Consider the following 19,598-nt stretch of genomic DNA (forward strand, 5'->3'; position numbering starts at 1 on the left):
TAAACTTTGAAGAGTCCATAAACAGAGCTTCTCCCCCTGGCCCCAGTATGTTGTCACATCTGTCATCTCACTACAGGAGCTGGACTCCAACAGATAAATGGTCAAAGAATAAGAGCAGACAATTTTCAGATGAAGAAATTGAAACTATTTCTAGTCATATGAGAAGGTGCTCCAAATCACTATTATCAGAGAAATGCAAATAAACACAACTCTGAGATACCACTACACACCTCTCAGATTGGCTAAGATGATAGGAAAAGAGAAGGATAAATGTTGGAGGGGATGTGGAAAAACTGAGACACTGATGCATTGTTGGTAGAATTATGAACTGATCCAATCATTCTGGAGAGCAATTTAGAATGTGTCCAAAGGGCTATTAAATTGTGCATACCCTTTGACCAGCAGTGTTACTACTGGGCTTATATCGCAAAGAGATCTTAAAGAAGGGAAAGGAACCCACATGTGTAAAAATATTTGTGGCAGCTCTTTTTGTAGTGGCAAGAAACTGGAAACCGAGTGGATGCCCATCAATTAGAGAATGGCTGAATAAGTTATGGTATATGAATGTTATGAAATAGTATTGTTCTGTAAGAAACAATTAACAGGATGATTTCAAGAGTCTTGGAGAGACTTTCATGAACTGATGCTAAATAAAATGAGCAGAACCAGGAGATCATTGCACATGGTAAAAGCAGGATTATATGTTGATCAATTCTGATGGATGTGACTCTTTCCAACAATGAGATGATTGAGGCCAGCTCTAATGATCTTGTGATGAAGAGAGCCATCTATATACACTCTGAGAGAAGACTGTGGGAACTGAGCATGGATTACAACATAGCATTTTTACTCTATTTGTTGTTCGCTTGCATTTTCTTTCTCATTTTTTTCCTTTTTGATCTGATTTTTCTTGTGCAGTAAGATTATTGTATAAACATGTATACATATATTGTATTTAACATATGTTTTAACATGTTTAACATAATTGGGATTATTTGCCATCTAGGGAAGGGGATGGGGGAAAGGAGAGGAAAAATTGGAATATAAGGTTTGGTAAAGATCAATGTTGAAAAATTATCCATGCATATGTTTTGAAAATAAAAAGCTTTAATAAGAAAATAAAAAAAGAATCTGATTCATTCTTTTCACTGATGATGAGGGGCAGATGCCCAAGTATATGGAATTGTCACTCAATTTGCAATCCCTTCCCATTACTTCTTATAGAAAGTTTGGAAAATTTGCTACCCACTTCCTAGCAGAGAAGTGATAGTCTTAAAATGTAACAATGAGATGCATTTTTGGACATGATCTATGTGTGGATGCACTTATTTGTTATATATTTGTTAAAATATATTTAAATGGGTTGTCTTTTTTAATTGTTCAAAAGGATGGAAAGGAGAATTAATAAATGATTGTAAAAACAAACAAATAAGATTGAAGTGGGGAAAGAATTTATTAGACATCTACTATGTACCAAATACTGGGGACTGAAAAACAAAAAAAAAAGGAGTGAAAAATTGAGGGTTAGAGTCCTTGAAGGTCCAGATATACTGTCTTGTTTTCTAGCTCTCATATCTTTAAACATAATTGTTTTCTAAGGGAGCTCCTAATCTCCAAGTTCATCTTTCGTATTTCATCACTGTCTGGACCAAGCACATCCATTTCACACAGTCTCCTGTTTACCTGCAAAAATAAGATTAGATATACAGTTCTCTGGGGGATTTAGAGTTTGCATCTAAGCTAAGCCCCCCCCCCCCAAAGTTTGGGCTTCCCAGGGTTAATGAGATTATTATTTTTAAACAAAGGGGAGTATCTGTAAGTATTTGGGACAATTAAGGAAAGGAGTTCGGCTGCCCTTTAATTACTCACTTCAGTCAGAAGCTCCAAAAGGTCACGGTCAGGATCAGCTATGATAACTTCTACAAGAGTCTGGATAAAGTCTGAGCCATTCTCATCTCGGTATGCCACATAGCCTAAAGAGTAATAAATACCAATCAATTTTTTATCTCATTTAGGGGGAGGCTAAAAAGAGGGAGGAGTTCCAAGCATTATAAAAGATGAGGGCACCTGGGATCTAGAAGAAGACTGAGTCATAGGATAGAGAGTAAGGATTTCTTGTAAGACCACAATCTTTTTTTTTTTTTTTAATTAAAGCTTTTTATTTACAAAACATATACATGGGTAATTTTTCAACACTGACCCTTGCAAAGCCTTTTGTTCCAATTTTTCCCTTCCTTCCCCTCCCCCAGATGGCAGGTAGTCCCATATATGTTAAATATGTTAAAGTATATGTTAAATCCAATATATGTATACATATTTAGACAGTTATCTTGCTGCACAAGAAAAATTGGATCTAGAAAGAAAAAAAAAAAACTTGAGAAGGAAAACAAAATGCAAGCAGACAATAACAGAAAGAGTGAAAATGCTATGTTGTGGTCCACACTGTGGTTCCCACAATCTTCTCTCTGGGTGTATATGGTTATCTTCATCACTGAACAATTGGAAATGGTTTGAATCATCTCATTGTTGAAGAGAGCCACGTCCATCAGAATTGATCATCATATAGTCTTGTTTGTTGCCATGTATAGTGATCTCCTGGTTCTGCTCATTCCACTTAGCATCAGTTCATGTAAGCCTCTCCAGACCTCTCTGAAATCATCCTGTTGGTCGTTTCTTACAGAACAATAATATTCCATAACATTCATATATTAGAATTTATTCCCCAATTGATGGGTATCTACTCAGTTTCCAGTTTCTTGCCATTACAAAAAGGGCTGCCACAAACATTTTTGCATATATGGGTCCCTTTCCCTCCTTTAAGATCTCTTTGGGATATAAGACCAGTAGAAACACTGCTGGATCAAAGGGTATGCACAGTTTGATAACTTTTTGAGCATAGTTCCAAATTGCTTTCCAGAATGGTTGGATCCATTCACAGTTTGACCAATTTATCAGTGTCCCAATTTTCCCATGTTTCCTCCAACATTTGTCATTATCTTTTCCTGTCATCTAAGCCAATCTGACTATCCTGTTCTAATTTGCTTATAATATCACTCTTTATGTCTAAATCATGATCCCATGACCTTATCTTGGTATATAATGTTAGGTGTGAGTCAATGCCTAGTTTCTGCCATATTAGTTTCCAATTTTCCCAGCAGTTTTTGTTAAATAGTGAATTTTATCCCCAAAGCTGGGGTCTTTGGGTTTGTCAAATACAAGATTACTATAGTCATTGACTATTTTGTCCTGTGATCCTAACCTATTCCACTGATCAACTACTCTGTTTCTTAGCTAATACCAAATGATTTTGATGTCTGCTGCTTTATAATATAGTTTTAGATCTGGTGCAGTTAGGCCATCTTCATTTACTTTTTTTTTCTAAGTTGGTAAAATAGTTTATTGGGAGTTTATTTGTATAGCTCTACATAAATAGATTAGTTTAGGTAATATTGTCATTTTTATTATATTCACTTGACCAATCCTAGAGCACTTGATCTTTTACCAATTGTTTAGATATGACTTTTTGGGTGGAAATTGTTTTGTAGTTTTGCTTATATAGTTATGACTTTCCTTTGGCAGATAGATTCCCAAATATTTTATGCTATCGACAATTATTTTAAATGGAATTTCTCTTTGCATCTCTTGCTGTTGGATTTTGTTGGTGATGTATAAAAATGCTGATGATTTATGTGGATTTATTTTGTATCCTGCAATTTTGCTAAAGTTGTGGATTATTTCTAATGGTTTTTAGTTGATTCTCTAGGGTAAGACCAAAAATCAGCAGGTTTTGATCCTCTGAACAATCTGAACATTGGTTGGTTTCAGATCGAGCACAGAACTTAATTCCAGGAAAATGTATTCTGAACTAAGAGCTTATATTTTTCCTTGGGATAGAGCAGAAAGCCCTAATATAGCAGCCATTTTTAGGGGAGAAATGGAATAACTTACTTGCCTATAGTTATCTGCTGGGATAGGAATCCAAATTCTCTTCCTATTGCCCATAATTTTTTGATGTTTTTTTTTTTTTAAACAGTTGTGATTTTCCTCATACCTTCTGCAGCTGAATAGACTCTCAAGATATCCACTTGGTCTGAGTTCCTAGGAAAGCACACCCTGGAGGAGACATCTAGAGTAAATCAAAAAATATTATTTACTGTAGAAGAAAATAATTACTACCAGCCTTATATTCTACCTCAAAGAAGTCCGATATAGGACTATCAAACTATCAAGAAATCAAAAGATATTTCAGTCCTTGACTTTGGGGAGCTTTTTAACTTTACTATTTTTTTACCCATTCATGGCAATGATTGCCAATGAAATAGCCCAGGCAATAAAATTCAAGACAGCCGCAATGAGCAAGATTTAGGATTTATTTGGTACCGAGCTCGGAACGGAATGGTCAAAATTCCGTGCTTTACCGAACTAAAGACAGTCTTATAAACGTTTTTTTTTGTTCAGCTTGTTGCATTGGAATCTGTGATTAGCATTTTACAATAGGAGGGTGGAAGCAAGTATTAGATCAATCTTGAGCACCGCCTGAGCACCACCCACCTGGAACAGATAACCTTAAGGGCATTGTTGACCCGGTCTTTTGAAATACAAAAGAGATCCCCAATCTAACTAAGCAAACTTTCTTCTGCTGGGCCGAGGTGGAAAGGAGGGATTTGTCCATTCCACCTTATTATACATGTCAGATGTTTACCCTGACTTTCTGATGCCTTCATTTCTAGTCCTTAGCCTTTTTTTCCTGTCTCTATTCCATTCCCCATCCAATTTTTTAAACCCAGAGCAAACTGTCTTCTTCTAGTGCAATGGAGACATTACACAGTCTTTTCTCTTTTCAGAGTCTATTTACTCAAAGAGACATGTTCTGATAAAGCAGTAGGGAGGTGAGGATTCCACCCAGTTCCTCTTGGATTTCTTAGATCAAAGGATTTATGGAAACATCTAACCTAATCTCCTCCTTTTACAGATGTGAAAGTGAAGCCCAAAGAGAGGAAGTGATGTGCTCATAAGTAATAAGGTCACAGAAGCAATAAGTAGCAAAGCTTAAATTTAAACTCAGGTCTACTGACTCCAAATCTACCTTCCTACTCTCCTCTCCCTATTTCTCTCCTCCCCAAGTTCCTTCCATTCTATTATACTACAGCACAGTAAGTCCTTTGGTGTCTAGAATTTAAAGTCTTCAGGATGGAGGGTTTTGATTCTAGTTGAAGACATTGGTCCTTTGCTTGTCAGAGGTAATGTGGGTCAGAAAGAGGAATGATTCAAACATGAATAAAATAGAGAAAGGAGATCAATGAACTGGGCATGCAACTAAAAGAAATTAGGAAAAGAACAAATAAAAACCACCTAATTAATTACCACCTTCGAAATTCTGAAAATCAAAGGAGAGATTGATAAAACTGAAAGTAATAAAACTAAGAGTTGTTTTATGGAAAAACCAACAACAAAACAAATACATCTTTGGTTATTATTATTTATTATTATTATTTTTGCTGAGGCAATTGGGGTCACACAGCTAGGACATGTTAAGTGTCTAAGGTCAACTTTGAACTCAGGTCTTCCTGACTTCAGGGCTGGTGCTCTATCCACTGTACCAACTAGCTGCCCCTTTTAGTTAATTTGATTAGAAAAATTACCAGTATAAGAAATGAAAAAGGTGAATTTACCACCAATGAAGAAGAAATTAAAGCAAAATAACAGAAGAGGAAATAAATACTTGATCTCATTTTAGAAAAAGAATTGAATGATGAACTCCCTAAGAGGATCAATTCAGAGGAATCTAGAAAAAAAATTTTAAAAAGAATTAGCAAATGTGATTTAGGTCATAGATAAAAGGAAAAGTGGTAAAAAATAAATGTCCTAGTTTTCTAAAAAGGGAAAAGAACAATCAGCAAACTATAGGTTAGTCTGAACTTTGTACTCTGTCCTGATCAGACAGCATCTGGATTATTTCGTTCAGTTCTAGGTGACACAATTTAAGGACATTGATAAAGTGTGACCATAAAATAGTAACTAGGATATAGAGGGTCTTATGTATATGTCATGGGATTAGTTGAAGAAACTTCAAACATTTAATATTGATGTAAACTGTGTCTCTTTTAATGTTGGGAGGGGACTCTGATGTAAATTGTGTCCCCTTTAATCTTTGGGAAGGAAGGGTTGGAAAGGAATCTTTGGGGGAAGGTGATCTAGAGTCTCAAACCCTCCAGCCTCTAGGAGGGGCCATAGCCATTTAAAAAAAATTATAGCTTTCTATTTACAAAACATATTCATGTGTAATTTTTCAACAATGACCCTTGCAAAACCTTCTGTTCCAAATTTCCCCCCCTTTCCCCACCCCCTCTTTTAGAAGGCAGGTAGTCCAATACATGTTAAATATGTTAAAATATATGTTAAATTCAATATATGTATGATGAGAGTAAAACTCTGCTTGATCTGAGTCAGCCCTGTAAAATTATGTAAAGTCACCAACAAAATGATTCCTTTGATCTACAAACCCAAATGGTCTTGCATCCTCTGGAGCAAGATAAGCTTTCTTGGAGGAAATCACGATCCTGGCAAGATTTCAAATCCACCCACCAGCCTTCCCTTAGACTCATGCATAAAATGGGTCTTCAGAAAATGACTCTTTGCAGATCACTTCCCTCTTGAGAATAATATTCCCCCCAAGAAAATCCCTCTTGGTGTTTCTTTAACAATAAAGGTTTTCTGCCATAGCCTTTGGGTTTAACGAAATTCCTTAGCTGGAATTCACCCCTTGGACAGCTGACCCTCACCCATTCCTGCCTAACTTCTTCTTCAGTACCCTCAGCCCTCATCATGTGTACATATTTATACAGTTATCTTGCTACACAAGAAAAATTGGATCTAGAAAGAAAAAAAAAAAAAACTTGAGAAGGAAAACAAAAATGCAAACAAACAATAACAGAGGGAGTGAAAATGCTGTTTTGAACCACACTGTTTCCACAGTCCTCTCTCTCTGGGTGTAGATAGCTCTCTTCATTACTGAACAATTGGAACTGCTCTGAGTCATCTCATTGTTGAAGAGAGTCATGTCCATCAGAATTGGTCTCAAGGGTCCTCAAACTACGGCCAGCAGGCCAGATGCGGGAGCTGAGGATGTTATTCCCCTCACCCAAGGCTGTGAAGTTTCTTTATTTAAAGGCTCACAAAACAAAGTTTTTAAGTTTTTACTATAGTCCTGCCCTCCAATAGTCTGAGGGACAGTGAACTGGCTCCCTATTTAAAGTTTGAGGACCCCTGTGTGTTGTTGCCAGCCACACCCATTCTTAAGGGTAACTCCTAGATAAGTAATCTCATTCAATTGGAAATCTCTGACAAACTGCTCCCCAGCTCCCGACCAGGACAAACCAGATAAAACCCAAGGCATGTCAATCCACCTTTGCTAATTCCTAATAGGAATTTGCTGGCTAAGAAAGCTGTTTCATTAATGTAAATAAGCCCATTCTTTGCCACAAACATTGTGCCTGTATTCATCGGGGTTTGCAAATTTTTTCACAAAGCCTGCTATCAGCCAAGGAGATCCCATTGCTGTTGGGGAATCTCTTACCCTCCATCCTCACACTTCATCATTTGGCGGCTCGGTACAGGGATCCCTGAGAATCTGGCCAAGACAAACCCTTTTCTTTTCTATTCTATAATGATCACAATCCAAATTCCCAGGAAAATTTGGGTTGTTGGAGCTCCATACTTGAGTAGACTTCTCTCAGAGTTGCCTGAAATGGGAATTCCTGTGGTCTTGATAAGGTTTAGATTTAGGGAACCAAAATGAGATTAGGGTTTCTGGTGGTCAGGGAGTTAAATGATAAGGTGTAGTGCCAGGTTTTGGAGGGGTTTGGCTCCCCTGCAACCCTTTGGGATTCGGCGCAAAGATAGGGAGTTTTGAGCTTTTCCCTGCAGGACTGAGAAGGCTCAGGAGATTTCAAGGCTCTTGCTAAAAGAAATCATACCTCCCCCTAAGCCTGCCTAGCTCCTTGCAAAGTAACAAATAGTCCAGCTTTTACTTCTCAGGTATTTCAGTGTACTCCTGTGACAAAGAAGGATAAAATTGTCTGTGTCCTTCTTTCCCTCACTCTCACTCTTCTACCTAACTTTTTCTCACTCCAAGAATGAGACCTTTGTTCCTAACATTTTCTCTCTGACTTTCTTGATGTCATTCTATGGCCCTTGCCAGCAGTTAACGCCTTGTCAGCTTTTCAGCTAGGGAGCTCCATGGGCAGTGGAAGAATTCAGATTGTTGGGTGGGCCATCAGCATCCTTAAGGCAACCCACAGTTGGGACCTGATGCATAGTTTTTGCAAAGGCCCCATTCCCAAACGTCACCATCTCCACCCTGGATGACACTCCAATTTTAATCTGCTCCTGAGATTTGTTTCCTCTAGGCTCCAAGTTACGAATTTCTAACTACTCCTTCAGCCTGAAGATCATGGAGTCCTCATTTCCTGGACTGAGCTGCTGATTCTTCAGCTCTCCCACTTCTTCTAGCCTGAATCCCCACTGAACGTGAGGATAACTCTTCGACCCTTGTCAGCTTGAAGCAGCTGTAGACAATGAGACCTTCATCCTGTTACCCCAAATGAATTTGGAGGGACTGCTTGAGGGGGGGAAATGATGTAAATTGTGTCCTCCTTTAATCTTTGGGGGGCCCTGAAACTTCATCCCCATTTGGGTGGAATCCTGAGTCTCAAAGTCTCCCAGCTTCTTGGGAGGGGCCACACCCTTCTGTCCCTAAGGGAAACTCCTAAAATAAATAATCTCTTTTCAATTGGAAATCTAGGCCTCCAGCATAGTCAACACTGTGTGGCACATTAGGGGATGAGATTTATACACAAACATTTGAATACATGGGAATGGGTGAGGTTCAGAAGAAAGATAGTATAGTTAGATGAGGACTGAGAAGAGAATTTGATGTAATAAAACTGTGTTTCCCTGATTTTGGGGGCATGGACCTGGATTAGAAAAACCCTGAATCTGAACCCCTGCTAGTTCTAGGAAAACTACCTGGTTCCCACGGGAAACTCCCACCTCCAATTGATCTGGGAATCACTTTGGTTTGGAAAACAATCACCATCCTTATTGATTTGAAAATTAGCCCCTCAATTGTTCCCTAGCCCCAAGCAATAGAAAGCTATAAAATCAAGACTCTATATCCCAAACTTTGCTATCTTCCTAATCAGGAAGCAGCCCACTGAGAGAGTTGTTCAGTGAAAATAAACTCATTTTTGCCAAACCTCACTTGCAGACTAGGGCTATGAACTGACCTGGGGCCCCCATCACTGTTAGGGTATTTCACCCCTCAACAAACTCACCTTAAGGGATTGAGAGGAAGAAGAACAATTAATGAAATAGATAGATCAAGACTAAATAATCTCTGAGAATCCTTCAAGGTTCAACCTCGAGACCCCTCCAAGGAGAAGGAATCACTTACCTTGCATGTCAGCATAAATCTGAAGGATGTCTGCTTGAGAGGGGAGAGTTGAAGGCCTCTGGAGCCAGTGCTGAAGCCATTGTCCTAGCCAAGGCAAAGCTCTAGGTCTCGTGCCTGGATCTCTGTTACCTGATGGCCGGTAGAAAGGGGTTAGAAATGAGAATAATTTTGTGAGTGAGGAAGTTCAGAGAAGGCTGTCCCAAGCCATTCAATTATAAGTAACAGGGTTAGAACTGTCCTGTTGCCTTGAGTTTTAAAGTAAGTAATAACCTATAGACATTGGTTTCAAATTCATTGTTCTTTTCTCTACTTCCATAGAAAACCTGATGATACAATTTATTGCTCCTGAGGGATAGGACAAACAGAAGAAAGTCTCTGTCCTTAAGAAGCATATGGTTTCAAGTAGAAGTTAAAGTTTGCAAATATGCAACTGTTAGAAACAGCATAAACAATGTGTGAAACAGATGATGCCAGAAGGGCTTGGGAGAGTTCACTTTTGGCTGGAGGGATCTGAGAAGACTTGATGGACCAGCTGGGGTGAGAGAAGAGAGGGCCTGAAGACAAGAAGACAAGAGAACTGAGGGTTGGAAGCTGAACTACCACCAAAGATACAAGAGGGTCATGTCCCTCACTCACCCCCACGGCAACCCTGCAGCAGAAAAACCTTGGCCTTGCCCTGCAGGACCTGACAAGTGCTCAGCTCTCTCACCATCTCTTCCACTCCCACCATCTGTCCATCAGCCCCCAGAAGCTGCCCCTGAGGTTCCCCATGGGCCATAAGGACTATCAGGGCACAGCTCACAGTGGTCCCACAGGCATCCAGATGTTCCCGGAACTGAGCCAATTCCTTTCGGAAATCCTGAGAGCAAGGAGAAAAATTAGTGAACCTCACCAGTCGGGGATCTTTTTCAGAAGGAATCCATATTTTCTTTGATACCATGTTAAATTCCCATGCATATATATCAGTGCTGACTCACCTCCCTGATGGTAGATGAAGCCTGGCTCATTAGAAATTCTTTATTTTGGCCATTGATTACTCCCTCCAGGCTCCTTATTTCAAATTCTTCCCTTCCAAGGAAGACTAGCATATTGTTACTCTTTTCTGATCCATTTCCTCAGTAATAGGACAGACATAAGAGGTGAGGGGAAGGCAAAAAGAGCCTGAATAGGGGTTAGCATCTGGGAAGAGTCATATAAGTCAAACTCTGCCTCTTTCACAATTTTGACAAGGGTCAATGTGTCTCATCACAATGAAATTTAATGTGTGTGTGTGTGGTTCGAGGTGCTAGACACTCCTTACCCAAATTGACTACCTGGAGGCATCTCCAGATACAAACAAAGTTTCTATTTGGTTCTTGCAAGAAATGGGCCAGCATACCAATTAGGCAATCCAGCATGGTGTGATCCAGTGCAGAGGCAGAAACCAGATTATATAGCAGAAAAGATGGGGCTACATCCCCCCTTTCCAAATTCATTGGATGGACTGAAAAAAAAGTAACCAGTGACCAATGGTCAACAACAATGCCATCTACTTCCTGTAATTTAGGCCTAAGGTCTGATCAACTTCATCCTATAGTCTGAGAAATCTTCATTTGTCCCATTCATTGTGGATAAATATACTTGGACACAAGTATAGAGTGTGGAGATATGACTAATCAATAGCATATGAGAGGGAAAAATATGCAATTGGGGGATTTTACTTAATGTTGAACAATTTTGTATGAGCCCACAATGTGTTATGACAGTTTTAAAAAATAGTAAATATAATAAGAAGCTGCCTTAACAGAAATATAAAATGAAAAAATGGCAGTTCCACTGTATTTTGCTCTCCTCCGGTTACAGGTAAGGTATTGTTTTCAAATATGGTAATCATGCTTTAGGCAAGACACTGATAAGCCAAAATCTAAAATTTTGTCTAAAATGAGGGTAACTTGGACAGTGAAGAGACTGGAAATAACAGCAGATGAGTCTTAAATGAGCTGGGCATGAATGATGTGACTTATTCTCTTCCCCAGTCATGAAGAAGCGATTATCAGATAATTCTATTATCAGATAATTCCCAGACTATCTAGGAAGGAATTCTTTAGCAATCTCGTTGTCCATCCCCCAATATCTGGGTATCTTCAAAATAATTTGAGATATTGATTAGCTTGTCTTTAGGCAGGTCTAGAACCTGGTTCCAATCTGGTTTCTGACCCCTTTCTCTTGGGTTCTGGCCTTTATATCTAGGAAATCCAAAACTATATTTCCCTTCTAAAAGATCTGTTTTCCTCCTCATAGTATCTTCCCTCTAATGGTGCCTTTCTTTTTACTCTAGTAAACTCTGGTTAGTCTAATCTGACAGTCAATGGCTTATTCCCATTTCACAGAGTATTTTCTCTCTCCTGATTTATTGTAAGTTCCCCTCAAAATTTGTCTTTCTCTTTGTCAACTATATGCTCTTCCAATTCTGTTTCATATTAGCCACTTCTGGTGCCTATATAATTTCTTCATTTTGTCTATAACCTATTCCCTAAATAAATCTGCCTTTTGCTAAAGAGAAGGGCCATTGTGAATTTGTCATATGTTAATTTTGAACTAGGTATTGCTACCCCAACTACATAATGAATGAGATAGGAGCAATAGAACAGGCATCTTCAAGTATTAGATGACTATCATGTGGGAGAGGAATATGATTGGATCTTCTTGGCCCCAGAGGAAAGAACTCAAAGCAATGGACTGAAACTATTTATAGGTAGATAGATTTAAGCTCTAAGTAAGAAAAATTCCTAACAGAACTATTCACAGGAATAAGCTGCCTTGTGTGTAAGTCTTCAGGTAGGAGCAGGATAAAACAAGTATCACTAGTGAATTCTCTGCTTCCTTTGCCTAACTACTCTCCATCTATGCTTGCTGAAAATTGGGAAATCGCTATTAATTAAGAAATACCCTTTCCTAGGTTTAGTGATTGCTCATGCAATAAATTCTACCACCATGATCCTTGGGTTCCAGCTCAAGTCAATAAGCATTTATTAAGTACCTATTTTGTTCCAGATACTGTGCTACATGCTGAAGATAGTAGGGAACTAAACCCAGGGTTCCCCTCTGCAATCAATGCTCTAAAGTATTTCACAGTCTATTGAGGAAGACAACATACAAATGTACTATATTCAACATATATACATAAAAGACTGGAGATGATCAACAAAGGGAAAGCCCTAGAATTAAAGGGTGTGAGGTGTGGAAAGACTTCTTGCAAAATATGGGATTTTAGCTGATACTTGAAAGAAGCTAGGGAAGGCAAAAGGCAGAAACAAAGAGGGAAAGGCTTGTAGGCATGGAAGATAGCCAGTGAAAATGATTCTAATTGTCTTGGGCCAGTGGGAGAGAATCTTGATTTCAAAATTGGAAGTTTTGAAAGAAGAATAAGGAGAAAAGGAGACAGTTATTGCCTTCCTGGTTTTCTTATGGGGAATGGGTATTTTGTGACTTATATTTTCTAGGGGAGGCTAGACACCAGAAAATTTAGATGGCCAATGAGGGAAAGAACAAAGAAACAAAATGGAAGATGTGGTTGCTAACAAAGGAAAAAGAGTTAGTTGCTATTGCAGGAGGAGGAATAGAGAAGGATCTTAGAATTTTTTAAGTGCCAAGAATATGGGATATTAATTTAGATTTATTAATTTATTTAATTCATTAATTTAGATCTGGAAAGGACTTTAGATGTCATTAATTCTAATCCTTTTATTTTACAAATATGGAAAATTAAAGCAAGAAAAGTGATTTTTTTTTTCTGAAAGCATATAGGACATAAGCTATAGAACTGAGATCTGAACAGTGGAGTCTACCAACACACAGGGAGGTTAGGAATTTCCCGTGTACTTGGGCCTTGATGAAACTCTGGGTAAGTCTAGTTCACTCCTCACTTCATCGTCAACATCCTTTTTGCACTCTTCCAGTGCCTCACCTGGGCAGTAGGATCCATCTTTAGAATGCTCTTAAAACCCAGGATTTGGAACAATCTCTTCAGGGCTTTAAGGTCCTGTTCAGCCCCAGGGCGGTCCTGGGTGACACACAGGACGAGGGCTACCTTTGCTCCAGACATGTCATATTTTCCTTCGGGAGTGAGGCTGAGCTGGCGAAGCAAAAAGGAAAGAGAAGAAAGAAACATGATGGAGGTAGGGGAGAGTGGCTAAAGGGGAAAGAGTTGTCAAGCTCAGGCTTGATCCTGAACCTTTGTTCCCCTGCTCTTCTAACTCCTTTTCTCCCCTTCTCTCTCCTGCCTTTTCTCCTCAGTACCTCTAGACTCCAACTCACTGTCCTGGGCTCTATCCATACAGATATCAGTACCTTCTTTTCCTTCCCCTGAGATTTCTCTTCTTCTCTTCCCTTTCTCCCTAGGCCCTATCCCTATCAATAACATATCCAGTCACTTCTTACCTCCAGATCCTGTGCTCTTACTCTCCCAAGGTATAGTGCACCCCGAAGGGAGCTCTGGAAGACGGGACACTTATGCCCTATGGTAGGCATCTCTTGAGTTACCTTGCCAATGACCTGTATAGGAAGATGAAGAGGAATTTGAGATTTAGCTAGAGATTTAGCCTGGAAAAGCATTAAGGGAAACATGAAGAGTACACTAGTTCTGCCTAGCACAAGAGGGCAGAAGTAGGACCATTGGGTGGAAATTACAGAAAGATATATTTATAAGAACTTGGTAACAATCAGAGCTGCCAGAAATGGAATGGGCTACCTTGATAAGTAGTGAGCTTAGAGACACTGCAAATTTTTAGGTAGAAGACAACTTTTTGTTGAGCATATTATAAAGGTACCTGCTTAAGATAGGAGCTGAACAGATTACTTCTGACATATTATGAAACTTGCTCATGATGGGATGGGGGTAGGGGGAACTGTAGCAGATTTCAGGGGGTGACTCTCAGGGTCCCTCAAAATTTAAAGAATGGCCTAAAGATGAAGGCAGTGGTAGGACCTAGGCCTATGGCACATGTTGGGTTCAAGGATCTTGGGAAGTTGTGCATGGCTCTTTCATCGATATTGCTTTTAATTACAACTACAGTAATCATAAAAATGGGGAAAGTAAGGGGAAATCTGGAAAGGAGGAGGTTCAGCGCATATATACCACTAGACAGAATCTAGTGTTTAGACCTGGCTTCCAGCACAAACTTCATTACCTTTAAGTACTTTTGTGATCTGATGCTGCTCTAGCTTTCCAGCTGTTTCTCCCAAGAAGCAGCCAAGTGACATTGTGGATGGATGGTATACTATGCCTGAAGTCAGGAGGATCCATGCTTAAATCCAACTTCAGACATTTACTGGCTGTGTGATCCTATACAAGTCTCTCAACCTCAGTTTCCTCAACTGTAAAATGGTCATAATAATAGCATCTACCCCCTGAGCTGTTGTGAAGATCAAATGAGATATTTGTAAAGCACCTGGCACACTGTAGGTATTTAATGTTTGTTATGGGCAGTAGATTGGACAGTGGATAGAATGCTGGGCCAGAAGTCACAAATGAGATTATTTGTAAAGCATGTGACACATTGTAGGTGTTTAATGTTTGTTTAGAGCAATAGGTTGAGCAGTAGATACCAGCTTATTTTACAGATGAAGAAACTGAGGCAAACAGGATTAAGTGACTTCCCCAGAGTCACACAGATAGGAAGTAGCTATGGCCAAATTTGAACTCAAGTCTTTGTGACTTCTGGCCCAACATTCTATCCACTTTACTTTTCTAAACTCGAATTTTGCACCTATGCCCAGTTTTGTCTACAATGTATTCCTTTATTTCCCCCATCATTCAATGCTTTTCATTTTTCTTTCCTACCAAAAGCTAACTATCTTCAAGACCCATTCATGAAGCTTTTACAGATCCTCCTACTCAGAAGTTTCTACCTGCCCCACCTTGCCCCCATCTTATGGTCCCATATATGGCTCTCACTTCCTAGTTGGGTGATGAAGATATTGTCTGACCTGTTTCTTCATCTGCAAAATAAGAATAATAACTCATATACTGCTTATCTTAAAGGTATTATAAGGTACTTATTCAACCTTAAAGTATACTATTTATATGCCTTTTGTGATCTCATTAGTATCTCATTAAACAAGTTAATTCACAGTATCATAGACAGAGCTGGAAGGGATCTTAGAGATCATCTAGTACAATTCTCTTATTTTTACAGAGGAAGAAATGAGGCCCAGAGAGATTAAATCACTTCCCCAAGATAGTGACAGAGCCAGGATATTTGAACTCAGTCCAATATGTTCCTCGTTAAGCCATGCTACCTGAGCTACTTCCATTGCCTTGATCTTCTTAAATTTCTCTCAGTATCGGGTCCTATGCAAGTCCTGGTCCTGGCTTGTATGATCTTGAACAAGTCCCTTGTTTTTTTTTTTAAATGGACTAGCTGATCTTTAAGTTTCTTCCTAAGAGATGCTGAATAAACAGTGCTAGTTAATAACATCAAAGAATTCTGAGTTGGGATGTAAGAGATTGGCTCAAGTTTATCCCAAAGATTTACAAAGTACTTTCCCCACAATTCTGAGTTTATACCAGTTTGCAGATGAGAAAACTGAAGTTTAGGAAAGTCAAACCACATAACTCGGGGTGAAAATTCAAACCTAGATCCCTTGACTGACTTGAATTCTAAGATGCTCTCCACTAAATCACACTGTGCACTGTTTCACACAACAATTATATGTGTATATATATATTTTCCCCTGAGGTAATTGGGGTAAAGTAACTTGTCCAGGGTCACATAGCCAGGAAGTGTTAAGTGTCTGAGGTCAGATTTGAACTCGCATCCTCCTGACTTCAGGGCTGATGCTCTATACATTGTACCACCTAGCTGCCCCCTTTATATATATGTATATATAAAATTGATTATTGCATATATATTTGAGAAATGAGGCAAATTAGTTGGGCCCCAGACATCATGTTAGGACCCACTCATCCATCACAACTAAGGGGTCCAGACCTGGGTGAGCACCTCCAAAAAGTGCCAGGGGGGAGACTGTCTGTAGAGGTCTGTCAGGATAGGAAGAAAAGCACTGGATTCCAAGCCTGCTGGAGACAGGAAAAGAAAAGTGAGATCAGTTCAGAAAGAAAAGCTGGGACATAAGTGGATCTGGGAAGATATTGAACATGTTTCCAGTACTCTGTTCCTGCCCTTCTCCCCAGACTCAGGTGATTCTGCTGGTTCTCACTCACTGTTGTTGCTGCCCAGCAACAGAAACACCTTGGCTTTGCCCCACAGGGCTTGGCAGCGGTTCAGTTCTCCAACCAACACTTTCTCTTGTATCTCCTTCCCATCTGGCCCCAGCAGCCACCCTGGACGTCCCCGGTGGGCCATGAGAACAACCAATGCACAGCTGACAGGGCTCCCGTGGGCATCCAGCAGCTCTCGAAAATGAGCCAGTTCTTCCTGGAAAGACTGAAAGAGCAAAAGTCCCAGAGGCTAGATTGCTAGAGCTTTGGGAGGAAAGTTAGACCCTCAGAGAGATGCAGAAACCATTAGGAAAACCACTCACCTGGGTCTTGATCACTCTTCTAAGGTAATTCTCAAAGCCTAGTGCTTGGTACATAGCTTCCAGAGCTGCAACTGCCCTATTCTCTCCAGTTTGCCCTTCCAAGACACAAAGGGTCAGGGCCACTCGGGCCCCAGACATGTCATATTTCCCCTGGGAAGACAAGTACAGAATTGGGGGGGGACATAAGAGGAGAGCCTTTCTTTCAAGACTCAGGAGTCCAGAAGGGAAATGGGGTCAAGGCTCAGCTTAAACTGGGGGGAAGAGCCTAATATCAAGGTGATGTCATTAGGTTTGCCTCACCTACCTTTCTCTCCAGGCAGTTCCTAGTTTCTGCCTTTTCCACTGCCACACGCAAAGAGCCTGCCACCAGAAAGGCCATGAGCAGGATCACCGTGCTCTGCCTCTTGGAAGCTTCTCAAGTTCTCCCCATTAGGTTCTGATTCCCAAGTTCCCTCATCCCTGGGTCTTGCACCTTGGAACTCAATTTATGACTTTCCCAGAGCTGGACTCTGCCCTCATGATTGAGATCTGAATGGGGAGCCGATTTCCTGATTCCCCAGTAATCCAATTCACTGCCCTGGTCCTCATATCCAGACACCACTCCCCTTACAGGAATGAGACAGGCAGTTGGCCAGCACCTGGCTCTTCTCCTGGACCTTCAATCTCTTTCCCCAAGGCCAATCCTGTCCCTGGGTTATACTTAGCTCCTGCCTTCCTCTTCCCTGATCTGGTTACACTTTAAGGTCCCATTTCTGTTGAACTTCAGAGTATATTCTCATTCCCAGCAAGAGGAAAGGGCATTATAGTGTTTCATTGCTGCTCTGTAGGTAATTCAAGATGGATCTTTTCATCTGATTGGCCATTGAAACTTCCTATCATCTTACCCACAATTAAAATGTAAACTACTTCTTGTGAACTGATCCAACCATTCTAGAGAACAATTTGGAACTATGCCCAAAAAGTTATTAAACTGTGCATACCCTTTGATCCAGCATTATTTCTACTGGGCTTATACCCCAAAGAAATCTTAAAGAAGGGAAAGGGACCCATATGTGCAAAAATGTTTGTGGCAGCCCTTTTTATAGTGGCTAGAAGCTGGAAACTGAGTGGATGCCCATTAGTTGGGGAATGGCTGAGTAAATTGATAAATATGAATGTTATAGAATATTATTATTCTGTAAGAAACAACCAGCAGGATGATTTCAGAGTGGCCTGGAGAGACTTATATGAACTGAAGATCAGTGAAGTGAGCAGAACCAAAAGAACATTGTACACATTAATAAGATTATGTGATAATCAACTGTGATAGACTTGGCTCTTTTCAACAATGGGGTGAAACGAGACAATTCCAATAGACTTGTGATGGAAAATACCATCCACATTCAGAGAGGGAACTATGGACATTGAATGTGGATCAAAGCTAAGTATTTTCACCATTTGTTGTTTTTTTTCTTATTTTTTTTCCTTTTTGATCAAATTTTTATTGTGCAACATGATGAATATGTGAATATTTTTAGAAGAATTGGACATGCTTAATGTACATCAGATTGCTACTGTCTGAGGAAGGAGGAAGAGGAGAACAATATAGAACACAAGGTTTTGCAAAGGGGAATGTTGAAAACTAACTTTGCATACATTTTAAAAAATAAAAACCATTAAAATATTTTTAAAAAATGAAAACTCCTTGAGAGTAAGAACTGTCACTTAACTGTCTTTCCAACACTTAATACAAACTTATATATTTAATAGTAAATAATAAATGCTTTCTCAATGATTTCTTTAACTTTCTTGTTCCATCTATAACATACTCATTTTGAGAATTGTTGGACTCAGTGACCCAAGTACTAGACTCAGCTCTGCTATTAATCTTGATCTTAGGCAAGCTTTCTCCTCTCTGGATTTAAATCTAAGGGTTAATTGATAGTTCTCAATGAATTCTTATAGTGCTTAAACTATGCAAACTATTTTCTATGCTCTATGCTTTATGCATCTGATCCTCACAAACCACTCTGGAAGGCAGGTAAAGTAGTCTCAGAAGTTAAATGAGTTGGCAGTGTTTGCAAAGCTAGTACTTACTGGTAGTGAAATTTAAATATACATTTTAGGTCTCGACTACAAGCTAGGTATAGTATATCACATAGCCTCTAAGACTCTGTCTACAGGAAACATACTATTTTCTATGTCTCTTCCAGCTGTGACAATATGAAATTTTCAAGAAGGAGAGGCTCTCAGAGACCATCTAGTGCAATTGGTGCCTAAGCAAGGATTCTCTACATCAGGACTTCTTAAATTTTCTCCACTCTGCAACCTCTTTTTGTCTGAGAAATGTTTATGTGACCCTAGAATATAGATATATATATATATATATATACATATATATAATAGATATACAAATCAAACATTTGCTGACAGAAAATCATAATTTTGCAACCCCCACAGTTAGTTATAAGACTCCATATGGGGTCTTGAATCATAACATATCCTACAAGGGGTTATCTAGAAGACTTTGCTTGAAGCTCTCTGGTGAGAGGGAATGCACCACCTCTAGAACCAGCCCTTTACACCTGTGATAGCATGATTGTGGTAGGAGGGTTTCCTCTTCTGCCTTCTGGGATAAAGC

At 39.5% G+C, this 19,598-nt stretch overlaps 1 protein-coding gene across 2 annotated transcripts; it reads right to left on the reverse strand.

The window, feature by feature from the left end:
• Nucleotides 1-1,434: 1,434 nt before the first annotated feature.
• Nucleotides 1,435-19,303, reverse strand: LOC127542457 (uncharacterized). Of its 2 annotated transcripts, none has more exons than XM_051968082.1 (11): nt 17,283-19,303; nt 16,979-17,128; nt 16,659-16,881; nt 16,426-16,514; nt 13,874-13,987; nt 13,401-13,568; nt 10,091-10,313; nt 9,455-9,583; nt 4,052-4,126; nt 1,870-1,973; nt 1,435-1,683 (listed from the first exon to the last, which is right to left on the reverse strand). In XM_051968082.1, the coding sequence occupies exons 1-11, from the start codon at nt 17,355-17,357 to the stop codon at nt 1,570-1,572; spliced, it is 1,464 nt and encodes a 487-aa protein (XP_051824042.1). In that variant the 5' UTR covers nt 17,358-19,303; the 3' UTR covers nt 1,435-1,569. The 2 variants fall into 2 exon arrangements, with proteins under 2 accessions (XP_051824042.1, XP_051824051.1); XM_051968091.1 differs by having other exon boundaries at nt 16,426-16,511; nt 17,283-19,302.
• Between the last annotated feature and the right edge of the window lie 295 nt (nt 19,304-19,598).

Source organism: Antechinus flavipes, chromosome 1 (genome assembly GCF_016432865.1).
Source record: "Antechinus flavipes isolate AdamAnt ecotype Samford, QLD, Australia chromosome 1, AdamAnt_v2, whole genome shotgun sequence".
Taxonomy (NCBI): Eukaryota; Metazoa; Chordata; class Mammalia; order Dasyuromorphia; family Dasyuridae; genus Antechinus; species Antechinus flavipes.